A 23,106-nucleotide genomic window follows, 5' to 3' on the forward strand; every position below is an offset into this window, starting at 1 on the left:
ACCCCAAAATCAGTTAGAAGTTGGATTTTACATCTTAACAGATGCAACTTGTGTTGTTTGTCATATATGTCTAATTTGATTTTAAATGTTTTCAGGATTCCCTGGAGTTGAAAACATTTGAGTTCACAGACTTAAAGAAACATTCTGAAAGGTAAGTCAGATGTACATACTTCCAGATTATTGTTGTTCAGTCACTGAATCGTGTCTGACTTTTTGCAACCCCATGAACTGCAGCACGCCAGGCTTCCCTCCTTCACTTAGCTCCCAGAGTTTGCTCAAACTCATGTCCATTGCATCATGCTCAGTCGCTCAGTTGTATTTGACTCTGTGACCCCGTGGATTGTAGCCTGCCAAGATCCTCTGTCCATGGAATTTTCCAGGCAAAAATACCGGAGCAGGTTGCCATTTCCTACTCGAGCGGATCTTCCCGACCCAAGGATCGAGCCTGTGACTCTTTCACTGGCAGGCAGATTCTTTACCAGTGTGCCACCTGGATAGCCCAAAGGGTACTTAACCATATAGAATAATAGCTGAGAAGGATCTGAAGAGATCATCCACTTCAGCCATTTGTCTTAAAACACATAAATATTAGAATAATATAGAACATTAAAGCTTTTCACTTACTGAAATTTAAGTCTAATAATTCCTTCACAAAGCTGATGTCATCTTTGTTTATCCAACCCAGACTCACACTGATTTAATTACTTGTTTTCTTTCATTCAATCCCCTGTAGACCAAAACAAGATAGCACATTTGGATAAAAATCATATATTGGATAAATAAATACTTGTACTGGAGTATTTTAGTCTTGATTTTAATTCATTGTATAATTTACTTTGCATTCATAGAGAACCAGGTGGTGGGGAAGAGGAGAGAAAGGGGGAGATCTCTGAGAAGTCGAATTAGTTTTCATGCTCTGAGGTCATTTACTTTTTCCTTCATTTATCCTCATTATTCTAATGAGTTTAATCTGGTGTCCAGTCCTATAAAATTAAACAGTTGGTTTCAAGAGACAGAAGTTTTTGAGAACAGTTAGAAGTGGCAGCTAATAGGGAGGTAAGAACTATTAACATTCAAAAGAAGTAGTGATTTTGTAGCTTTTTGATATGATAACAGCAAAATATTTACTTATAATAACACAAGCATTATTATTTTTAAAATGTAAAGTATATTTTCTTTTTAAATGGTAATGTGTAAAAACCATTTCCTCCAGAATATTTGTAACTTTTAAAAACCAGTGCTTGATTTAAGTTGAAAAGCTATTGATTCTGGATAAATAAGTTAGTACTTTATTTTAGAATTCTTTTCTTGGTTAAAAAAAGAAGTATGAATTTGAGAATTATTTATTCTCTTAACTTCTAAAAAGAATATATGTAGCTTTGACTTTGACTCAGTTTCTGTAGTGGAAATTGATTTAAACTTAACAGAGAAACGTTAGAAATTTAAAATCTGTTTCTGGAGGCTTTGTTTGTCATTAATAGAGAAAAATATTTGGAATCTTACCTAATCCAATTTTTTGTTTCAAAGGGAACCTCAGCGTCCTAAAGAGGTAGAGAAGAATTTGCCATCAAAGTGCTGTCAACAGATAATGCAGAGAGCCATCCAAGCCGAGTCACATCTTTTAAACGTTCACTATCAGTTGTGCCGTCGCCATTGCAGCGATATTTACAGACTTGTGATGGGAGATAGGGAAGGACTAAATAGGTGACTGTTAGGGCTTTTTTGTTTATTACCTGTTCTTTAAATTGAAATATAGTTAGTTGATTTATAATATTATATGTTTCAGGGATATATCATAGTGATTCACAGTTTTTAAAGATTATACTTCATTTATAGTTATAGGTGATTTGTTTATTTTAAATCTGCATCTTCCTAGAAACCTATCATTATAAATTTATTCTAGAAAATATCTTTAGTTTTCATTTTTGAAGGTCAAAAAGAGGGTAGATTGTAACTGAGTTTGTATCTAGCCTAAGGGTAATTAGAATGTAGTATGTTTTCATTTCATGGACAGCCAACAGTGCATGTTGGGATAATGAATCCAGTAAAAAGACAGATTCAGTGTTTATAAAGTCCAAATATGGATGAAGTCAGTTGGAGTGTTTTTTATGACATTGTACCACATTCTTTCTGGCTTATTTGTATACTGAGGTTTGCTTTTACTGCTCCAGGAAAAGCATATCTTCTGCGATTCATTTTCTGTTATTAAACATTTAAAAAAATTTTTTAGAAATCTGTTAGAGTTAGAAGTAAATGTATATAGATGTGTGATTTGATATTAGTTTTAAATGGGTGGGTTGGGCCTAAATAATTTAGTTTTGTGAACTTAACTTTTGAACAGGAATTTATCAAGTAATTCTACTAAGAAGGAATTAGGATCAACACTGCTGTCAGTTTTAGGAGACTTAAAAGTTAGATTCATGAATTTGAAAGAAAAGATAAACGAGGGTATACCACTAGAAGAACTGCCTCCCTTGTCAGTAGAATCAAGATTACTATCTGCCTTCTCTACTTTTGCTTCCAGGGTATGTATTTATGTTTTACAAATAAAATTTTTACTTCGTTTGGACAGGAAACACTTTAAACTAAAAGCTTTTTCTTCCCTTCTCTCTCTTTGCAGCTAATGAAGGAAGAGTCACATATGTAAGTTATGTATTCATCTAATTTGAAATTTATTAAATCTTAAAAACTGGTTAATTCAGTTAACTTTGTTTTCTGTTTTATTCTCTATTCAGAATATTGATAAATGCTTTAATGAAAGGTTAATCTGTTTAGCTTTTCAGGAGCAGCTTCTGAACTAGATAATCAAAGTACACATGATGTTGGTTCTTCCAGCCTGAAGAAGACACTCTCTCAAGTAAGATTTTTTTTTTAAGTAGTTCATCTTAGTAGTAAGTCTTTAATTTTATGGCGTGCACAAAGTAAACTAATTTTTAGGAGCTTTCACATCCTTCTTTTCACTCAGCTGGCTTATTTTGGGGCTTCTCTGGTGGCTCAGATAGTAAATAATCATACTGCCATTTGAGGACTGTGGCTGATTAGAAGGAACATAATGTCCTGATCGAATGGATGTCAGTAGCATATGTTGAGTAAGATGACCACACAGTTTGTCATCAAATCAGGAGACTTTGAGGATGAAAGGTAGTGATGTGAATAATTCATCGTGACAATTAATATAAACCTTGACTGTCTCTAGCAGATCATAGTTTATGGTCCCCATCATGTTAATCCAGTGTAGTGAAAACTAACATGCTATGCCTTTATCTCATGAGGTAGTATAATATCCAGTTCATTTTAGATGGAGCAAAATTTTCATTGCTTCTTTGCTAAAATGATGGAAATAATTTTTAAATGCCTTTCATAGGTTTTCTTAATTGATGTTTGTCAGATGACAGTCTGTTTAAGAGTTCTTTGAAAACTGAAGTGATAGAGAAACATGAGTTACATTCACTATCAACAGAGTAAGAAAACTGAAGTTTGTTTCTGCTTTCTGACTTTGGTCTTAACCCTGTGGTTATATTATTATTTGGGTAGTTATAAACAGTAAGATGCATCGCAAAGCCAAAAGTGAAATAAATAATTGATTTGTTTATATTCCTTTCTGTTAAGATAAATGATTAAAAATAAATTAGCAAATTAGTTACTCCATCATTCTGTTCTTTAAAAAAAGAAAGTCTCAATTACCCACAAAGAATTAACAGGTCTAAAATCAGGTTTTTATAACTTATATAGTTGGCTTAAACAACTTGTCCATTTAATGATATATGATGTTCTGGAGGGGTTTTGTTTTTCATCGTTATAAAGGTAGCAATTGTGTAACCTGTTTATTTGGGCAGAACAATCTTTAAAAGTACAAGATGCAGATATAACATATTTATAATCTTAATTTTGATTCTGAAACAATATCTTCTTTAAGTTAAGATTACTTTTTAATACCTATCTCATTAAGTTATGCATGGAAGTATGCAGTGTTTCTAAATTTCAGCTACTTATGTACCTCTTCATAATTTTTCTTAGTCTTGTATTACCTATAATGTTGTTTGCTTTGTATTTTTTTAAATGATTCTCCTTTTTTAAAAAAATTATATGTGAAGAATAACTTATGTGTGGGAAAGAAATATTAGACTCCCCATAAATAAAAGGTATAAATAAGCATACATTAAACATATAACTTAAATGTTAATATGAAAAATACTTACATGCATACCTCCAAAAATCTTCTCAGGTACTTCTAGTGTGTGGATGTCACACTTTGCTAACTAATGATGGTGTTCACATACAGGGGCTTCCCTGGTGGCTCAGTCAGTAAAGGATCCGCTTGCAATGCAAGAGACCACCTGCAATGCAGGAGACCTGGGTTCGATCCCTGGGTCAGGAAGATCCCCCAGAGAAGGAAATGGCAACCCATTCCAGTATTCTTGCTTGGAAAATCCCATGGACAGAGGAGCCTGGCGGGCTGCAGGTCATGGGGTCGCAAGAGTCGAGCACAGCTTAGTGACTAAACCACCGCCACCTCACATACAGTCACTGTATAGCTAGTTTCAAATCATAGTTCTCATGTGTGGCAGACAGAAAACTAAATAATAAACAGGTTACTTGGGTTATCTGTAAACTGGGTTGGTAATGATTTTGTCTCATAGCCTTTGTTATTGTGAGGGATAAATAATGCCAGTAAAGCATACCTGTCACATAGTAAGAGTGCATAATAACTGTTATCCTTATTTATTATTTTTGTTTTTGTTATTAATCCTTAGACATCTCTGTTACTTGACAATGGTCATCCTAAACAAGATAAATCACCCAAAAAGGGTGGTTTAAAAAATGGTGATATAGATGTAGACTTGAGTCAACTAACACTTGATGATAAAGGTTAGTATAAAAATGTTTGTCCTGTGTTATTGCCAGAAAGTAAATAATAAAATTTAAAATATCCCTTCTGCCCATCTATTAAGTTAAACTTTTTTTAACTGAATGACACAATTCTGGTTATGAATGTTAAGTATGTTCTTATTACATCTACTTGATACCTTTAAGGTTACTTAATATATCTGATAATGCCAAATAATAATACAGATTTTTTTCTTCTGATTCATGTTTTCTAATTTGAAATTTCTTTCTTCTGACCAGTTTATATCTCTGAAAACTGTGGTTTTTCTTTTTTTTTTTTTTAGTTTTCTCTATGAAAGATTATGATCATTCCAGAAAGATCATTAATTCAATTTTTAATGAAATAAAGACCTGTAGCACTGCTTAACCCCTTTTTACAGATGTTTACTATTATTCTATCTATAAAGATGTTTCTTCTTCAGTAAAGGATAATTAAAAGTCAGAAAAATATGGGAATTTTCTGGTTGTCCAGTGGTTAAAAATCTGCATGCCAATGCAGGGGACAGAGGTTTGCTCCCTGATCTGGGAGGATCCCACATGCCACAGAGCAGCTGAACCTGTACCTCAACTACTGAAACCCAAGCTCTAGGGTTGTGCACCACAACAGGAGAAGCCACCACAATGAGAAGCTCACTCACCGCACTGAAGGGGAACCCCTGTTCACTGCAGCTGGAAAAGCCCACGCACGGCAACAGAGACCCAGTGCAGCCAAAAATAAATAAATTTTTTTAATCAGTAAAATAAGACTTTTAATAAGCTAGGAATATGTGTTAATTAAAACTGGGAGGCAGATCACACAGATAACATCTCAGTGTTAAACGTTATACGTAACTCATTGCTAATTCTGTTCAATTTCTCAGACGGCAAAAATTACCGAGAAGTAAGTGAAGACTGGTTTGATGCTAAAGAGAACCTGACTGGAGCAGACTTCTCAGGAGTACAAGAAAATCAGATAGAACAAGACAAAAGGGACCCGAAGTTTACTCTCGGTTGGTTCTTAAAAGTTTGCTAAGAAACACTAACCTAGCTCCTTCATAAAATAGAGCTTTACCTTCTATATTATTTGGGTTGTGGGGAGAGGGGGGGCACGCTGCACTGTTTTAACATTTTATTCCCATTTGCTTTCCTACATGTTAATAACTTGGTCTGCTTCAAGAATGTTTTCATCTTTAGATGGCATTTAATTGCTTATGAAGGTTGGAATTTCCTCTAGTATCTGAGATTACTGCTTCTCTGTCATTTCTAATGATATGCTGTTTTCTCCTATTTCTTTTATATATTTCTATGGATTTTTGTTTTATTCGACATAATAGAATACTTTTATTTTTTCCCTGCTTGATAAATAATGTTTAAGATTTCTAAGCAAAATATAAAAGTTAAAATTATCTGAAGTGTCTTTAACCTGCAATAACTACTAATATTCATTACCATTCTTCAATGTGTTTCTTTATACTTATATTTAATATACATATATATTTTAAAATAAATGGCATCATATTGTCTAGTTTTATTGTAACTACTTTTTTCTTTCTTTGCATTATTTTGCTCTGTATCACCTATCAAATGCTGTGTAGTTTGCTTACTTGATATTTTAACTGCCTTCCCACACTCAAAATATCAACTCAGTGAGGTTTTGTTCACTGCCTATGCCCAGTGCCAGGTACAGCATTCTACCCATGGAGTATTTAGTAGATATGCTAAACTGGTGAAGGTGAGGTGATAGGTACAAGGTATGTCTCCTGATTCTTATTTACTGCCTTTTTTACTATATTGTAGCTCCTTGCTCCCTCCACACCCCAATGTAAAATTATAAAGATAAGTAATTCATTCTCTCTATACATTATAAACATTATACATTATATATTTTCTCTCTGTACATTATAAACCAGAGATTATAACAAGTTAAATAAAGTAACTTAATGAAGAAGGTTAGGTATTAATTGCCTAGAGATGAAGGATTCTGCCTAAATTTCAGCACCACTGCTTGTTGGATTGGTGGCGTGAACTCCAAGACCTCAGTATCCTTATCTGGAAAGCAGACACGGTAATGGTTGCAACTTAACAGGGTAGCTGTGAGCATTACAAGAGACGGTACATATAAAGTGTTAGCATATTGCATGAGCATGGAAAGCACTCAAGAAGTGTTATGCTACTATTATTATTTAATGAAAAAAATAAAACTTAAAAATACTCTATTTCATAAAAAGTTATAAAACATAAATAGAACTACTCTAAGAATTTATTCCTTAGATATTTATTGTTCACCCTCTATGCGCCAGGTTTAGATTTTGGTGGTAACTTGAAAGAGTCTCAGTTCACTAAATTCTTTTTGATTTAGACCAGGTTTGCTTCAAAATAGAGATCATGAAAATGTCATCTTAAGAATTTTGAATTTTTTCATCAAATGAGAAAAAAAAATTATAATTCTTGTATTTATGGTTTTTAAAGTAATATTGAGTCATGTGTCCACCCTTTTTTCTTATATGCAGTTACCATTACCACAGGCTATATACCTGCTGCTGATATTTTTGTCTGATTTAAATGTTTCCTTGGTATGATGTTTTCCTAGCAAAGGAATGTATGTAAAGAGAGCCCTCACCAGCATCCACACAGGGCATCCTGGGTGCATCCAGAATCCTAGATAGCACTCTCTGAACCAGAGATAAATGGAGGATACTTTTTTTAGTGGTTGATGTAATTAACTAGATGTTATTGATCCATTTTTGAGCCATAAGGGACTAAATATCAGCCAATCCAGCCTCTTTATTTTTAACATGGTATGATTAAATCCCAGAAATTTTGAAACTATACTTCAGGCTCTTACTCTTTAGCCTAGTACTGATATGATATTTGCTAATAGCTTTATAATAATCTTTGTGATAATAAATAATGAAATCTTTAACAATTTTTACATTCTCTCTTAAAAATATTTACAATAATGATTATGTTCTGCTGTATATCATGTTTATCTACAAGCAGAAATAAAGAATGTGGAACCCTTACGAAGAGATAAAGGTTACTTGATACATGTTGGTGGTCTCTGCCCTTCAGTATCTGAGGTATGCCAGGATTATTTTTTGAGCTTCACTTTTAGATCTATCAGTGTTCACATTTTGATTGTTCTGCCTTTCACAAACTTTTATTTATCTTCTTTTAGGCTGATTTAAGGTCTTATTTCCAGAAATATGAAATTTCTGACATTTCAATTTATGATTCTTCTCCTAATTACAGGTATGTTTCCCAAATTCAATAAATGTACCTTTACTGGGTGTCTGATGTGTGTAGGTCTAATTAGGGGTCTGCTCTGTACTAAATGTCAACCACTTTGGTGATTAAGCCAGGAGTTTCGCAGCCCAGAGTAGGAAATGGCAACCCACTCTGGTATTCTTGCCTGGAGAATTCCATGGACAGAGGAGCCCGGTGGGCTACAGTCCATCGGGTCACAAAGAGTCGGACACAACCAAGCGATTAATGCTAACACTTTGATAGCCCAGAAGAGGAATACACATTGATAGATAGCTGTAGTCATTAATTGGTGCTGTTCTTAATCAAGTCTTTCTTTCATTATACTTTTTAACATGTTACTAATGAGATCTAGGAGAATTTCTGAGCATCCTGCAGTTACCTTGTTTCATACCGTTTCATGGGGGCAGTAGAGTACATTAGTTAAGAGAACAGGCTCTGCAGTTAGACGGCTTGGATTCACTTCCTAGCTCCATCAGCAACTTGATGATTAAGTTTGGTCAAGTTACTTAACCTTTCTGTATCTCAGATTCTTCATCTATAAAGTGAGGATAATGATGGTACCTACATAGCATTGCTGTGAAACTGTTGTTATGAGGTAAATAAGTAAGCCTATAGAAATAAGGCCTGGCATGTAATGGGCACTCAGAAAATTATATTAAATTTTATTATTTTTTATTTTAATTACTTTTCAGTTGATACTTTATTTTTTATGTAGATGGCTATATTATCTACAGATAGTCATTTCTAATACATATGTTGCTGCTTCCTTTTTTGTGACATTATCAGAGCATTCAAAAGTATCAAATAAGAATGGTGATAGCTTAATGGAAATGCCTTTACTGTTTTATCACAAAAAAGTATAGCTTTTTATTTCAGATATGAAAAATTAAAATACATTTTAAAAGGATCCCATTTGTAGTTGGGTTGAAATTTATTAAAAGTAAGTGTTACATTTTGTCTTAAATGTATAGACTTAACATCATATGCCTTTTTTGACCTATTAATATGTTAATATATTTCAGTATATTAAAAGTAGTGTTGTGCTCCTAGGAGTATTATTACTGTTACACTTGATGTGAAAGATTCTTTTAGTGTCTTATTGAATCCTTTGAAAAAGAGAAACTATGTATTTTTATTCCTTGAAGTATTATACATTCTGTGTGAAAATTTAGGAAATATAATTAAATATAAAAATATAAGGAGGTTACAAAGTTTTATCATGGTCCCATCTTTTGAAGACATCTGCCCTTCAGAGTTGATATATATTCTTCCATTTACACTGTCTAGATCTGGCACTTTCAGAAGGAGGGCTCTTGCAGCCTTCTCACTTATAAAGTTAAAATTCTGGTTAGATTTTCCAACTCTTTTTGGACTATGTATTTTTTCAATATAAGACCATAGGACATTCTCTTCTATTTTCTGCTAAATGTTTTTAAATTTTTCCTTTCACATTTAAGCCTTCAATGTATTCAATGTATCTTTCAGATACATTTATGTATACGGGGATTAATTTTAATTTTTTTAATGTGGATAACTAATTGTCCTGAGAACACTAATCTGTGCAATAACTCTGTCATGTATTAGCTTTGCAAATGTTTTACATTAAATTTTTGTATAAAATTAATAGATAATTCAGAAGAAATGCTGTCTTTTATTTCCCATCTTTGAGTTGTTTTTTATTTAGTTGTCTTAGGTATTTTTCCTGATCCCAAGGTAAGTGTAGTGATTTTTTTATTTGTAAGAGCAGTTATTCTTGTGAAAGATACATGCTAACCAATAGTTACACAATGATGTTTAAGGCCATTTAAAGTCATTAACAAGAACCTTTTGGTTTTGTGCTTTTATGTTTTAGATATGCATCTCTTGCTTTTAAAAAAAACAGTGATGCAAAGACGGCTGTGAAAGAAATGAATGGTATAGAAATAAATGGGAAGTCAGTAAACGTGCGGCTTGTCAAAACTCCTGGAGACTATACATCACCACTTTCCTCCAAAAATGGAAATAAAGTTAGTTTCAGTAATTTGGGAAAAAGCACCAGCAAAGAAAACAGCTCACCCTCCTCTGTTTCTAGACTGCCCAGAACTCGGCCGAGACAGCTGGGGTCTGAGCAAGACAGTGAGTTCTTCCCTTTTGACCAAAAGGTTAGTTTTCTTGATCAAACCCTTAAATGGTCTTCTCGTATGCTATATTCCAGTAAGTAGCTCTGTAGGACAAATAACTCTTAAGACAGCATCATGAAATGGGAATAAGGACGTTAATCTGAATAGTTTCTAACATTGACTCCAGACTAGGCTGCTTCTGTACAACTCCAGTTGCTCCTGGAGGAAACAGATCTTTGCAGACCTTGCTGCAGAGAAACTCATTTCTCCTTAACTAGGCTCTTTGCCATTTCTGTGCATTCTTTTTATCTCTTTATCTTGGACAATATTACTCTGTAAGTGGCTACTTACATTTTCGTCATTCTCTTTTTTTCACAGCTAACCTTATCTCATAATTATTAAAACCATAAAATATAGTCATTTTTATTATGTGTGCTCCCTTTACCTCGTTGAGGTTTTGAATGGCACATGGAAGGTGATAAAGTTGACTTACTCATTCTTATGTTTATACTGCTCGACAAAATACCTGGCATCCTATAGGCATGCCATAGATTTTTTTTTTTAATTTACATGCAGTAAAATTCACTCTTGCTGTCTTGAGTTTAGACATATGTACATAGGCGTGTAACCACTGCCACAATCAGGGTATAGATCAGTCCCATCATTTCAGAATATTCTCTTGTGCTCTGCTCTGTTTCCTGTTCCTTCTAATGTAATTTTACCTTTTATAGAATATCCTTTGAATAGAATATTATATAGCCTTATTAGTGTGGCTTCTTTCACCTAGCTTCATGCATTTTATTACTGAGTTCTAATAGGTTTTCATATTCTGAAGATAAATTAATCAGATAGATATGAAATTTTCCAATACTTTTCCCAGCCTGTACTTTGCATTCTTTTAATAGTGTATTTTCAGAGCAGGAGTTTTAAATGTTGACAAATTGCAATTATCAGTTTTTTTAAAGTGTGTTTTTAGTGTTGTTTCTACATTTCTACATAAACCTCTGCATAACCCATGGTCACAAAGCTTTTGAGTTCATTTTTATATATGTGAGATATAAATTGAGGAGGCTTTTGGTTTGTGTTTTTGTTTTGTGTGTGGGATTGTTCTAGCATCATTGTTGAAAAGACTAGCTGATCTCCACTGAATTATCTTTGTGCCTTCATCAAAAATCAATTGACCACATTTGTGTGGATCTATTTCTAGAATGTTCTCTTCTATCTCTTTCTCAAATTTTCCACCAGTACTACATATCTTGATTATTATAGCTTTCAGTGAGTCTTGAAATCAAGTAGAATTAGTCCTCCAACTTTATTCTTTTCCAGAATTGTTTGGGCTATTCCACTGTCTTTGCCCATAAATCTCATAATTCTGCTTGTCACTGTCTTAAAAAATCCTACTTGGATTTTTACTGGAGTTAGTTGGACTCTACAGATCAGAGAAAATCCCTTTTTAATAAATGGATGAAAGGAAAACGTATTTGTTGAATAAGTGAATTTAGTTTTTTTCCCCTTGAAAGTAAGATAAAGGGATCTCTTCTCCCTCTGTCCGTATCCCATCCTTTCCGCTAATTCCTGGAGTTATCGCATTGTTTTTCTGTACCATTAGTGACTCTGTTTCTACTCACAGGCCTTTCTCCACTTAGAGTTATGCACAGCTCTTCCTAATCCTGCCAACATTTCCACTTGACTTTTCATTCTTTTGACATGACCGTCCTTATTTGTTCTGTGTTTTTCCTGTCAAACCTCCCAAACAAGTAGTTATATCCACTGTCTGGGTTTCTTTGATTGTTCCTTTCCTTCATCCTAATAATCTGACTTCAGTCTCTTAAAATTTTATTTACAGTGCTCTTTCTGTAGTCACTAGTGACATTATCATTGGTCTTTCTCCCTATCTCCCTTCATTTTGACCTTTTAGCCCATTTGATGTTGGTCATTTCTTTCTTTCACTTCTCTTCCTCTTGGCTCAGTGACACTGGGTGATTAGGATGGGTTTTTTGGTGTGTAACTAGAGTCCGTAATAGGAAGGAAGGAAGGAAACAGACTACAGTTGGGGTGCAGGGGCACTGGAGCTGGGGCTGTGGGAGCTGCGGCTCCTCCCTGCCCCTCACCTGGTCTCTTGCCTCTACATCCCTGTAAGTGCCTTTCTTCTGCTTCTGTCTACACACTGGCTTTCTCTGTCTGTTCATGACGTCTCTCACCCTCCAGGAGGCTTTATTTTGCTTAGTTCTGACTCTATAGTATTTTCCAGTTCAAGCTCCTGTCATCGTTTGACTAACTCATTCGCTCCGTGTTCCAGTTCCACAGTCTTTAGACAGGGAATCTGATCCGGACTGATTTTGGTGTTCCTGGGTTCAGGTAATAACAGCATTCTTGATCCTGTCAGCAGAGGCAGCAGGCCATGGAGCTGGTAGAGGGAAGGTCATGTGTTGTAAACAGGGCACCATGAGCTAGGCCAGGAGTCTGCTGTCCTCGAGTCTGTGGACAGGGCAGCTCTTACTGCCTCTTTGTTAAACTGTACTCTTACTTTTCTAGCAGCTTTCTGTTACCTTTCTTCTCAGATTCTTAACATTTTTTCATTATATTCATTCATTTATAAAATATTTATTGTCTATAACACGAGGTAGAGAGTGATGATTAAGAACAGATTCATAACCTGGCTTTACTACCTACTCATCATGGGCTGGGCAAGTTACCACCTTCCATGTCTGAGTGTCCTTATTTTAAAATGAGGATAAGTGTTCCTGCCTCATGAATGTTGTGAGCTTTAAATCAGTTTAATACAGAAAATTCCTCAGAACAATACCTGTCATGGAGAGTGTACTCAGTCAATAAGGAAACAGCAACCAACTCCAGTATTCTTGCCTGGAGAATCCCCTGGACAGAGGCTATAGTCGATGGGTTCGCAAAGAGTCGGACACTACATTGAATAACACAGAACAACAACACACACTGTTATTTACTAGTAACTTGGCTTTCTTGGAAAACCCATCCTCTCTGTGGCTTCAACTGCTATCTAAACTATTATATCAGAATTATTTATTTAGCAAATAGTATACCAACTGTGTACACTATTGTAGGCAGTGCGAAAGTAGCAATGAAGAAAACAGACAAAAATCTGTGCTGTTTAAAGAGCTTAAGGTGATTCCTTGGTGCCTCGGACAGTAAAGTGTCTGCCTACAATGTGGGAAACTCGGGTTCGATCCCTGGGTCAAGAAGATCCCCTGGAGAAGGAAATGGCAACCTGCTCCAGTTTTCTTGCCTGGAAAATCCCATGTGCTGGAGTCCTTCTCCAGCTGGTCCAGGGGTTCCCTCAGGAAGGACGGCGTCGGCGATAAGAATGAGAAGACACAGCGAGTCTCGGTGTTTCCAAGTGTCTTCCAACTTTATTAATAATTTTCAAGGCAGCTTTTATATTTTTAGTAGCACATAGAGACAAATGTAAAGTGTAAAGTCATGCCAAATCAAATCAATGGGTCAGCAGTTTTTGACCCTTATCGGAACCAGGACACGTTGTGTTTTTAGTTACAAAAGGTTTAAAGTCATTTACATCATCTTCTGGCCCGGAGGCCTGCTAACATTCAGTGACTCCTTTATTGATAAGGGTTGATCAGCCAGGACACTTTTGCATCAGGCACAGAAAGCACCAGGGTTACATTTTTTAAAGAATACAGGCACAGCAGATTATGACAAAGAAAGAATTCACAAACTCAGAGTTTCAAGGTAAAACCTGTTTTCTGTACTCTATCTTATGCCTTGAGCCTAACAGAGAAGAATGTGGTCCCATAAAGTCATGGCACAGCAAGCTGAAAACAATGTAGTGCCAAGGTCAGTGCTTAGCAAAATCACCAGCTGAATTAACAATCGTCTTATTATTTGTATTAAAGCTAAATTTCTATTTATATAAATCTCTAACTATTATGTTTTCATTATATAGGCTAAATATGTTAATAATAAAAAGCATAATGAGTAAATATAGACTAAGTAACAGTTTTATAAAGCAACATTTCTTATAATGCTTAACAAGCCTTTCTTACAAAGGGCTCTGTGCCCACTGGGGCTTTTTGTGTGGAGGCTCTCAATGCTGTTTTGTTGTTAAGGAATAGTCAAGCACATTAGCTCCTAAGCACAGGTACATTTATTAAACAAACCAATATGCTAGTAAGAGGAATTTAGATTAGTGTATTCTATATCTCATATAATTTCATTAAGGTGCCATCGTTCAGGGGCCTTGTCGATTGAGGTTTCAGATCTATTTTAGAAGAGAATCAGGAAAAGCCTTTGGCCTAAGTCACAGAACATAAGAAGAAGTTTATTATAGCAAACATCAGAAAGACAGATATTATCTTCAAGGTGAGGGCTGAGGCAGCCTTCCGAGAATCCCTGAGGGCTGAGAAGCTGTGCTCAAATCAGTCCTCTTCCTCATGACTCTGTCATGGGTGGGATCTCGTGGGCTGGCTCCCAGCACCCATGGACAGGAGCCTGGTAGGCTACAGTCCATGGGGTCACAAAGAGGCGGACAGGACTGATCAACTTCACTCACTCAAAGAGCTTAAATCTAATGAAGGAGATAAGGCAATAGGCAAATATTTAAAATATATAACATTCTGATTTGGGAGATCTAATATATATCTTACCATGAATTTTCTTCTAGATTTGAAAGTGTCAGCTCTTTCCTTGTTGAACTTTTATGGGATGTACAGTGGTTTCATACAATTTATAACCTACTTGCATTGTGGTTGTCGTTCAGTCACTAAGGTGTGTCTGACTCTGCAACCCATGGACTGCAGCACACCAGGCTTCCCTGTCCCTCACTGTCTCCCTGAGTTTCATCAAACTCACGTCCACTGAGTCAGTGATGCCATCGAAGCATCTCATCCTCTGTTGCCCCCTTTTCATGCTCTCAGTTTTTCCCATCATCAGGGTCTTTTCCAGTGAATTGCCTCTATGCATCAAGTGGCCAAAGTATTGGAGTTTCAGCTTCAGCATCAGTCTTTCCAATGAATATTCAGGGCTAATTTTCTTTAGAATGGACTGGTTTGATCTCCTCGCTGTCCAAGGGACTCTCAAGAGTCTTTGCTAGCACCACAGTTTGAAAGCATCAGTTCTTCAGTGCTCAGCCTTCTTTATGATCCAGCTCTCACATCCATACATGACTACTGGACCTTTGACTATATGAACCTTTGTCGGCAAAGTGATGTCTCTGCTTTTTAAAACAATGTCTAGGATTGACAAAACTGTTCTTCCAAGGAGTAAACGTCTTTTCATTTCATGGCTGCAGTCACCATCCACATTGATTTCCTACCCAAGAAAATGAAATCTGACACTGTTTGCACATTTTCCCCATCTGTTTGCCATGATGTAATAGGAACCAGATGCCATGATCTTAGTTTTTTGAATGTTGAGTTGTAAGCCAGCTTTTTCACTCTTCTTTCACCCTAATCAAGAGACTCTAGTTCCTCTTCACTTTCTGCCATTAGGGTGGTATCATCTGCATATCTGAGGTTGTTGATATTTCTCCGTGCAATCCTGATTCCAGCTTGTGATTCATCCAGCCCAACATTATGCATGATGTACTCTGCATATAAGTTAAGTAAGTAAGGTGACAATATACAGGCTTGACGTACTCCTTTCCCAAGTTTGAACCAGTCTTGTTCCATGCCTGGTTCTCACTGTTGCTTCTTGTCCAGCATACAGGTTTCTCAGGAGGCAGGTAAGGTGGTCTGGTATTCCCATCTCTTTAAGGATATTACATAGTTTGTTGTGATCTACACAGTCAAAGGCTTTAGCATAGTCAGTGAAGCAGAAGTAGATGATATTTTGGATGGTTAATAGTAATTAATTGATCATTTTGTCTCTTCAGTTTAATTATAAGATATATAACTGATGGTTCTATTTTATAGCACTAGTTTCCCCCCTCCCCAGAATGTTCCGGGCATATAGGTTGTTCATTAAATGTTTAGTAAATAAGACATAGATTATAAGATATAAATATATATATATAATTACCATGTAGACTAACCTTTCTTTGTCAGATTGGGTAAAAGAATTAAGCCTTCATGCCCTAAGCCTAAGATATGCATTGTATGTAATGAATGAACCTCTCTCCTGTGCATCTAGAACTGGTTATGTCCTATCTTAGGGAAAATTGAGAAAATAGTTAACGTTATTTTCTGAGTCCTGTGGATCAGATGAGTAATCCTTTTTGAGAAAGGCTGATTTCAACATAGCCCATATACTTGCCATGTGTTTGGCATTTTTTAAAATAAGTGGCCCTGAATACATCTCAAGTAAATCTACTTGGTAGAAAAAATAATAATCTTGAAGTAAATGTTTTAGAAATTTTGATTTTACTGTTTGTAACTTTTTCATTTACAATGGGCTGAATTGCCTCTGTAATCATCACAGGTTTAAATAGAACTTTTAAATGTTTATTTAGGGTGTAAAGAAGAATTGTAAACAGATTGAGTCTACTAAATTATTACCTGATACACCTATTCAATTCATACCTCCAAATACATTGAACCTGCGTAGTTTTACCAAGATCATGAAGAGACTGGCTGAACTACATCCAGAAGTTAGCAGGTAATGACTACAGTTATATTTTAACTGGCTTTAAAAGTTTGTATAAAAATACAGTTCCTTTCAATAACTTAGCCATATTTAGAATGTGCTACTTTGGAAAAGACAAATGCTCATGTATGTTTTCCTTTGGCATAGAGATCACATTATAGATGCTCTTCAGGAAGTAAGAGTAAATCATAAAGGTTTTCTGAATGGCTTATCTATTAATACTATTGTGGAAATGACTTCCTCTGTTTTGGAAAACTCTGCTTCCAATTAGGAATAAAAGAAGCAATAAAAGGTAAGTCAGTCATATCTTTCATATTTAAGTAGTAAACATTTTAAGCTGTGGATTCCATTTCCTTTTCAAATAAAAATTATATTGAAAATAATAAGATAATATTACAAAAGCTAAAACAGGCATACTGTATTAGTTCACTGTTAATGCAAAACTAGTTACCCCAAAATTAATTGACTTAAGCAACCTTTATCATCACCTAGTTTGCAGGTCAGAATTCAGGAATGGCATAGCTGGGTGTTTTTAGCTTAGTGACTCTCGTGATGTTGCATCAAGGTGCTAGCATGGGCTGTAATCGTCAGGAGGCTTGACTGAGACTGGAGGACCTGCTCCTGAGACGGCTTCTTCCCACGGTTGTTGGTAGGGGCCTCTGTTTCTCACCACATGGGCCTTGCTGTAGGGCTGCTTGAGTGTCTTTACAGCATGGCATCTGGCTTCTTCAGAGCAAGAGCCATCAGAGAGAGAGCAAGATGGAAGCTGCAGTGTCTTTTGTGACCCCACCCTCAGGAGGCATACTCCATCATTTCTACCACATTCTGTCAGGCGCAAGTCGCTATGTGAATTCACACTCTTGAAGAAAGGTGTTTCAAAGAATTTGTGTATGTACTTTAAATTACCACATACAAACATAGAATCCCTGTTTATAAAATAATGGATGAGGCCTTGTTCCTATTTATAGCTGTCTGGGTGAGTAAAGCCAACTTTCCACAGCGAATAGTTAGAAAAGCTGAATAATATAAAGATCGTGCCTGTTTGAAGGCACAAGAGAGCTATCAAGATACTATGAATTATTGGGCCAGGGTAAGAGAAGATTGGGGCCTCCCTGGCGGTTCAGTGGTAAAGAATTCGCCTGCCAGTGCAGGAGGCATAGGTTTGATTCCTGGGTCAGGAAGATCCCTAAAGAAAGAAATGGCAACCCACTCTGGTGTTCTGGCCTGGGACATCCCATGCACAGCGAGGCCTGGCATGCTGCAGTACATGGGGTCGAAAAGAGTCAGACACAACTGAATGACTGACTGAACCATAACAGCATGTGATAGATGGTTTGCAAAAACAGCCACAATTATTCCCTTCCCCATAACCATGCCCCCTTTGCAGTGTGACTTGGAAGCTCCTCTGATCAAGAAGTGGAGTCTCTTTTCCCACTGCTTGAATCTAGACTGACCTTTTCACTTCCTTGTGCCATTTCCAGGCTAGCCCCCAAGAGACCTTGATCACTCTGCTCTCTCGGAAATTTACTGCAGCCACATAGGGATGCCCAAGATGCCTGCTAGAGGACAAGAGACTATAGCCACCCCTCACCTCTCAGCATCCATGGGAGATTGGTTCCAGGAACCCCCACAGATACCAAAATTAGAGGTCACCCAAATCTCTTATATAAAATAGCATTATTCAGTCACCAAGTCGTGTCCAACTCTTTGTGACCCCATGGACTACAGCATGCTCGGCCTCCCTGTTCCTCGCCATCTCCCGGAGTTTGCCCGAGTTCATGTCCATTGAATCAGTGATGCCGTCCAACCATTTTGTCCCCTGTTGCCCTTTTCTCCTTCTGCCTTCAATCTTTCCGAGCACCCCAGTCTTTCCCAGTGAGTCGGCTGTTCACATCAGTGGCCAAGGTATTGGAGCTTAAACTTGAGCATCAGTCCTTCCGTTGAGTATTCAGGGTTGATTTCCTTTAGGATTGACTGGTTTGCTCTCCTTGCTTTCCAAAGGACTTGCATATAACCTACACACAACCTCCTGTATACTTTATATCATCTCTAGATTATTTCTAATATGTAATATAATTGTAAATAACTATGAATAGTTGCAAATACAATCTAAATGCTATAAACAGTTGCCAGAGCACAGTAGATTTCAAGTTTTGCTTTTTGGAGCCTCCTGGAATTTTTATTCAAATATTTTCAGTCCGTTGTTGGTTGAATCTGCAAGTGCAGAACTCGCAGATAGGCAGGGCCAATTGTACATGGAGGCTAGCTGAGGCATTCCATCCTACATCCAGCTGCCCCTGAACACGTGACAGAGCCTAGCACAGATCAGCAGATAACCTACCAACCAGGCAGCTCTCCATAGATGCATGAGTGAGCCCAACCAAGGGGAGCCGAATCACCCAGAGGAGTCTAGCCCATTGGTAACTGCAGAATCAGAGGCTAAACAGATGCTCACTGTTTTAAGCTACTAAGTTGTGAAAGTTATTTGTTGCACAGAAAAGCTAATTAATTCAGATGTATTATGTTCAAGGAGACAGAAAACAGGGTTAAGAATTTTAGTGTAGAACAGGAAATATTTTAAAGGAAATTCCATTAATGAAAAACAGGATAACTTAGATGAATAATTTAATTAATAAGTACTACAGCATATTAGACAGTTGGAAAGGTCAGAAAAATTATGGAATGAAGCACAGAGAAAAAGGGGTGAAAAACAGAGAAGAAACAAAGATATACCAAGAAAACCTCTAATAATTTGTGCAACTGGAATTTTAACCAAAAAATAAAAAGAGGGAGAAAATAGAATATTTGAAAAAAATTTAAATGATAAAACATATCAGAAATTTAGTAAAACCTTCAAATGCCAAGCAGGAAAAATAAAAAGACCTCAGTACATCAGAAAAAGTGCCTGAATGTGATCCTGGTGACCACCATGCAAAGCTGCTGAAAGTCAATCAAAACCATTTCATGAGCCCCAAAGAGAGAAAGAAAAACAGCGGCACACACCTGCACACCCAGACACACACACACAGGAAAACTGAGAACAAAAAGGAGCACCCGAAAGCGACTAGGGAAAAAAGGGCGACAATTAAACTGACATCTGATTTCCAACAGAAGCTGTCACATAATTCTGCCAATCTAGGATTCTGTACTCACAACAAGAGCCTTCAAGAGTAAATGTGAAATAAATTTATTTTTACTCAATTAAAAGCTAAGATAATTTGTTACTTAGAAGACCCATTGTAGTAAAGAAACTAAAGAGTATTTTCTAGAAAGAAGGAAACTTATTTCAGATGAAAGGTCAGAGATGCAGACAAATTGAAGAATAAAATGTGTAGATCAACTAATACTATATAAAACAAATATAATGGTATTTTATAGGGTCTAATATAACTAATGTATGACGATAGTAGCATGTAAGTTGAGAGAGAATTAAGTACTGCAACTGTTACAAGCACCTCGTAACTTGGGAAGAGAGTAAAATGTGCTGTGTTGGGGGTCCCCAGCACCACCCCCAAGAGCTAGATCTAAAATCTAAGAAGAGAGGAAAAAGCCTCACACCATTGGATTTGGCACTGGCTTCTTGGATATGACACCAAAAACACAGACAAGAAAAGATAGATAACCTGCATCAAAATTTAAAACTTTTGTGCATCAACACTATCAACGGTGAAAAGGCAACCTACAGAATAGGAGGAAGTATGTGTACATCATTTATCTGACAAGGATTAATATCCAAAATATAATAAAGAATACCTGCAACTCAACAACAACCCAATTTAAAAATGGACAAAGGATTTGAATAGACATTTCTCTGTAGAAGATATGCAAATGGTCAATAAGCATATGAAAATAGGCTTATTATCACTAATCATGAGGGAAATGCAACCAAAACCACAATGGGATGCTCACCCCACACCCATTAGAATGACTGTTACCCTCTTGCCAAAACCAGAAGATAACAAGTGTTGGTGAGGATGTGGAGAGATTGGAAACTTCGTGCATTGCTGACAGGAATGTAAAATAGTGCAGCCGTTGTGGAAAACGGTATGACTGTTCCTCCACATGTTAAACTAGAAATATCACATGATCAGTATTTCCACATCTCAGTAGTTACTGAGTTTAGTGATATGCCTAGTAGGGGATAGAAATTAATGGCAAATAAGTATGAAAAGTGAAAGTGTTAGTTGCTCAGTTGTGTCCTACTCTTTGTGACCCCATGGGCTGTAGCCCACCAGGCTCCTCTGTCCAGGAATTCTCCAGGCAGGAAGAGTAGAGTGGTTTGCCATTCCCTCCTCTGGGGGATCTTCCTGACCCAGGCATCGAACCCGGGTCTCCTGCATTGCTGGTGGATTCTTTACCACCTGAGCCAGCAGCCAAGCATATATTAGCATATAAGTAAATATGGTATTAATTGATATGATAAATGAGTTAACTAACAATGATTGGTTTAGTAATAGAGTATACTGATAACTATGTACTTGTACAGAATTTTCGGTTTAGTGTAACATTTTATTGTTGGTTTCTTCCTTCTTTTCTTGACCTCTAGAATTTCCTTGGAAAGCAAGAGTTCCTTCCTACAGAGAATGTTCTCCAGCACTTAGGAAAAAATTGTGGTAATAGCAAAATGATATAATTAAATAAGCTTGATAAATGGGGTTAGCTGTTTATAATATTCTACTTTATATAGCCATCTCTTAAAATCTAGCAACTGTTGTTTCGACAATATAGAGATCTCTCTATATAAATTAAAAGATACTTTTTAATGTTTATAGACTTTGTATTTCAAACTTGTCATTAGAGACTTGAAGCTGCATGTTTTGGAGCAGAGGCAAAAATGGTGTCAATTTCAAAAATCTGTTTTTAAAATATTGACCAATAGAAAGTATTGTTTTATATGTGAAAATATAATTTACCTGAAGTTCTTAGTTTCAGTTTTCAGTTGTCTTAAGACTCTTATATTGGACCATAGGATGACAGATAAACAAACTGGATATACAGATACACATTTTGTAATGTGTATGTTTTTAAGTTTCCAAAATAATTACTGTTGTGATGCATTAATAGGTTTAGATGTATGTTCCCTGTTTTCACTAGCAACAGTGAACCCATTTGTGCTCTGGTAAACTGTTTACTTAAATGTAAAACGGTCACTGTATTAATTATGTTCATTTTGTAAGAAGTTCTGTTATATTAGGTTAGTGTGTGCATTGGAACACTTTTCAAGACCTATTCTTTTGCTTTATCTGATAACATAAATTTCTTTAATTGCTTACTTTTAAAGGTAACATATTGTTTAGAGTCTTACTAATAGTAAGATGAACACTTAAATATGCATATTCTTCAAATGTTTAAAATGTTTATAGCATTCAATATGTAGCTGGTATTGCTTGATTAAAAGTTACCTATTTAACATTTACATTTGGTGTATTATATTTAATAAAGGTAGAATCTATAGTAAACTTTAATACTTTCTTCACGTTTGATGGCATTCCAAGTGTAAATTAACCTACCAGTGTTTATATGAAATATACATGGACAGTAAGGCTATAGATCAAACTATTGGATTTCAAATTTTTTCTCTTCCATGGAATTTTTGGGCTTATTTCATATATTAATTTGTCTCAAGTTATTACCAGATCCACTCCAAATGGTTACCAGAAATTGAGTATAAGATAATAGATCTGTGTTGTTTAAGCCACCAAACTTGTGGTAGTGTATGACATCAGCAATAGAAAACTAATACAGCTCTAAGGGTTATCTCTCAAGAGCTGCTGGGAACAATATAAGATTCCTGCCTGAATTTTGATTCTTGGGGATAAAGCAGTTATGAGCTGTGAGTATTAAATAACCCCCTAGCTTTGTTGTTCAGTCGCTAAGTCGTATCTGCCTATTTGCAACCTCGTGGACTGCAGCACCCCAGATTTCCCTGTGCTTCACTGTCTCCTGGAGTTTGCTCAAACTCGTGTCCATTGAGTCAGTGATGCATCAAACCATCTCATCCTCTGTTATCACTTTTGCCTCCTGCCCTCAGCTTTCCCACCATCAGGGTCTTTTCCAATGAGTCGGCTCTTCCCATCAGGTGGCCAAAGGATTGGAGCTTCATCTTCAGCATCAGTCCTTCCAGTGAATATTTAGGACTGATTGCCTTTAGGATTGACTGGTTTGATCTCCTTGCAGTCCAAGGGACTCTTAGTAGTCTTCTCCAGCACCACAGTTCAAAAGCATCAATTCTTCGTTGTTCAGCCTTCTTTATGTTCCAACTCTCACATCCATACATGACTACTGGAAAAACCATAGCTTT

General features: G+C 36.2%; 1 protein-coding gene across 27 annotated transcripts in view; it reads left to right on the forward strand.

Annotated features, from left to right (window-relative positions):
• RBM44 (RNA binding motif protein 44) overlaps positions 1-22,221 on the forward strand; it is a 30,019-nt gene extending 7,798 nt beyond the window's left edge. For 15 of the 27 annotated variants that reach the window (XM_081491190.1, XM_081491187.1, XM_081491192.1 and 12 more), the window contains 13 exons: positions 96-151; positions 1,528-1,704; positions 2,342-2,525; positions 2,621-2,643; positions 2,776-2,857; positions 4,755-4,869; positions 5,748-5,876; positions 7,867-7,946; positions 8,045-8,118; positions 9,986-10,274; positions 16,672-16,817; positions 16,953-17,097; positions 21,352-22,221. In XM_081491190.1, coding sequence (XP_081347316.1) covers positions 96-151; positions 1,528-1,704; positions 2,342-2,525; positions 2,621-2,643; positions 2,776-2,857; positions 4,755-4,869; positions 5,748-5,876; positions 7,867-7,946; positions 8,045-8,118; positions 9,986-10,274; positions 16,672-16,817; positions 16,953-17,076 — 1,479 coding nt within the window. In that variant the 3' untranslated portion in view covers positions 17,077-17,097; positions 21,352-22,221. Of the gene's footprint in view, positions 1-95; positions 152-1,481; positions 1,780-2,316; positions 2,526-2,620; positions 2,644-2,775; positions 2,858-4,754; positions 4,870-5,747; positions 5,877-7,863; positions 7,947-8,044; positions 8,119-9,985; positions 10,275-16,671; positions 16,818-16,952; positions 17,098-21,351 lie in introns of all 27 variants that reach the window. The other 12 variants (XM_081491178.1, XM_081491174.1, XM_081491184.1 and 9 more) reach the window with 3 other exon arrangements.
• Positions 22,222-23,106: the final 885 nt, after the last annotated feature.

The sequence above is a fragment of the Giraffa tippelskirchi genome, chromosome 5 (assembly GCF_054371585.1).
Source record: "Giraffa tippelskirchi isolate mGirTip1 chromosome 5, T2T-mGirTip1v1.2.pri, whole genome shotgun sequence".
NCBI classification, from domain to species: Eukaryota; Metazoa; Chordata; class Mammalia; order Artiodactyla; family Giraffidae; genus Giraffa; species Giraffa tippelskirchi.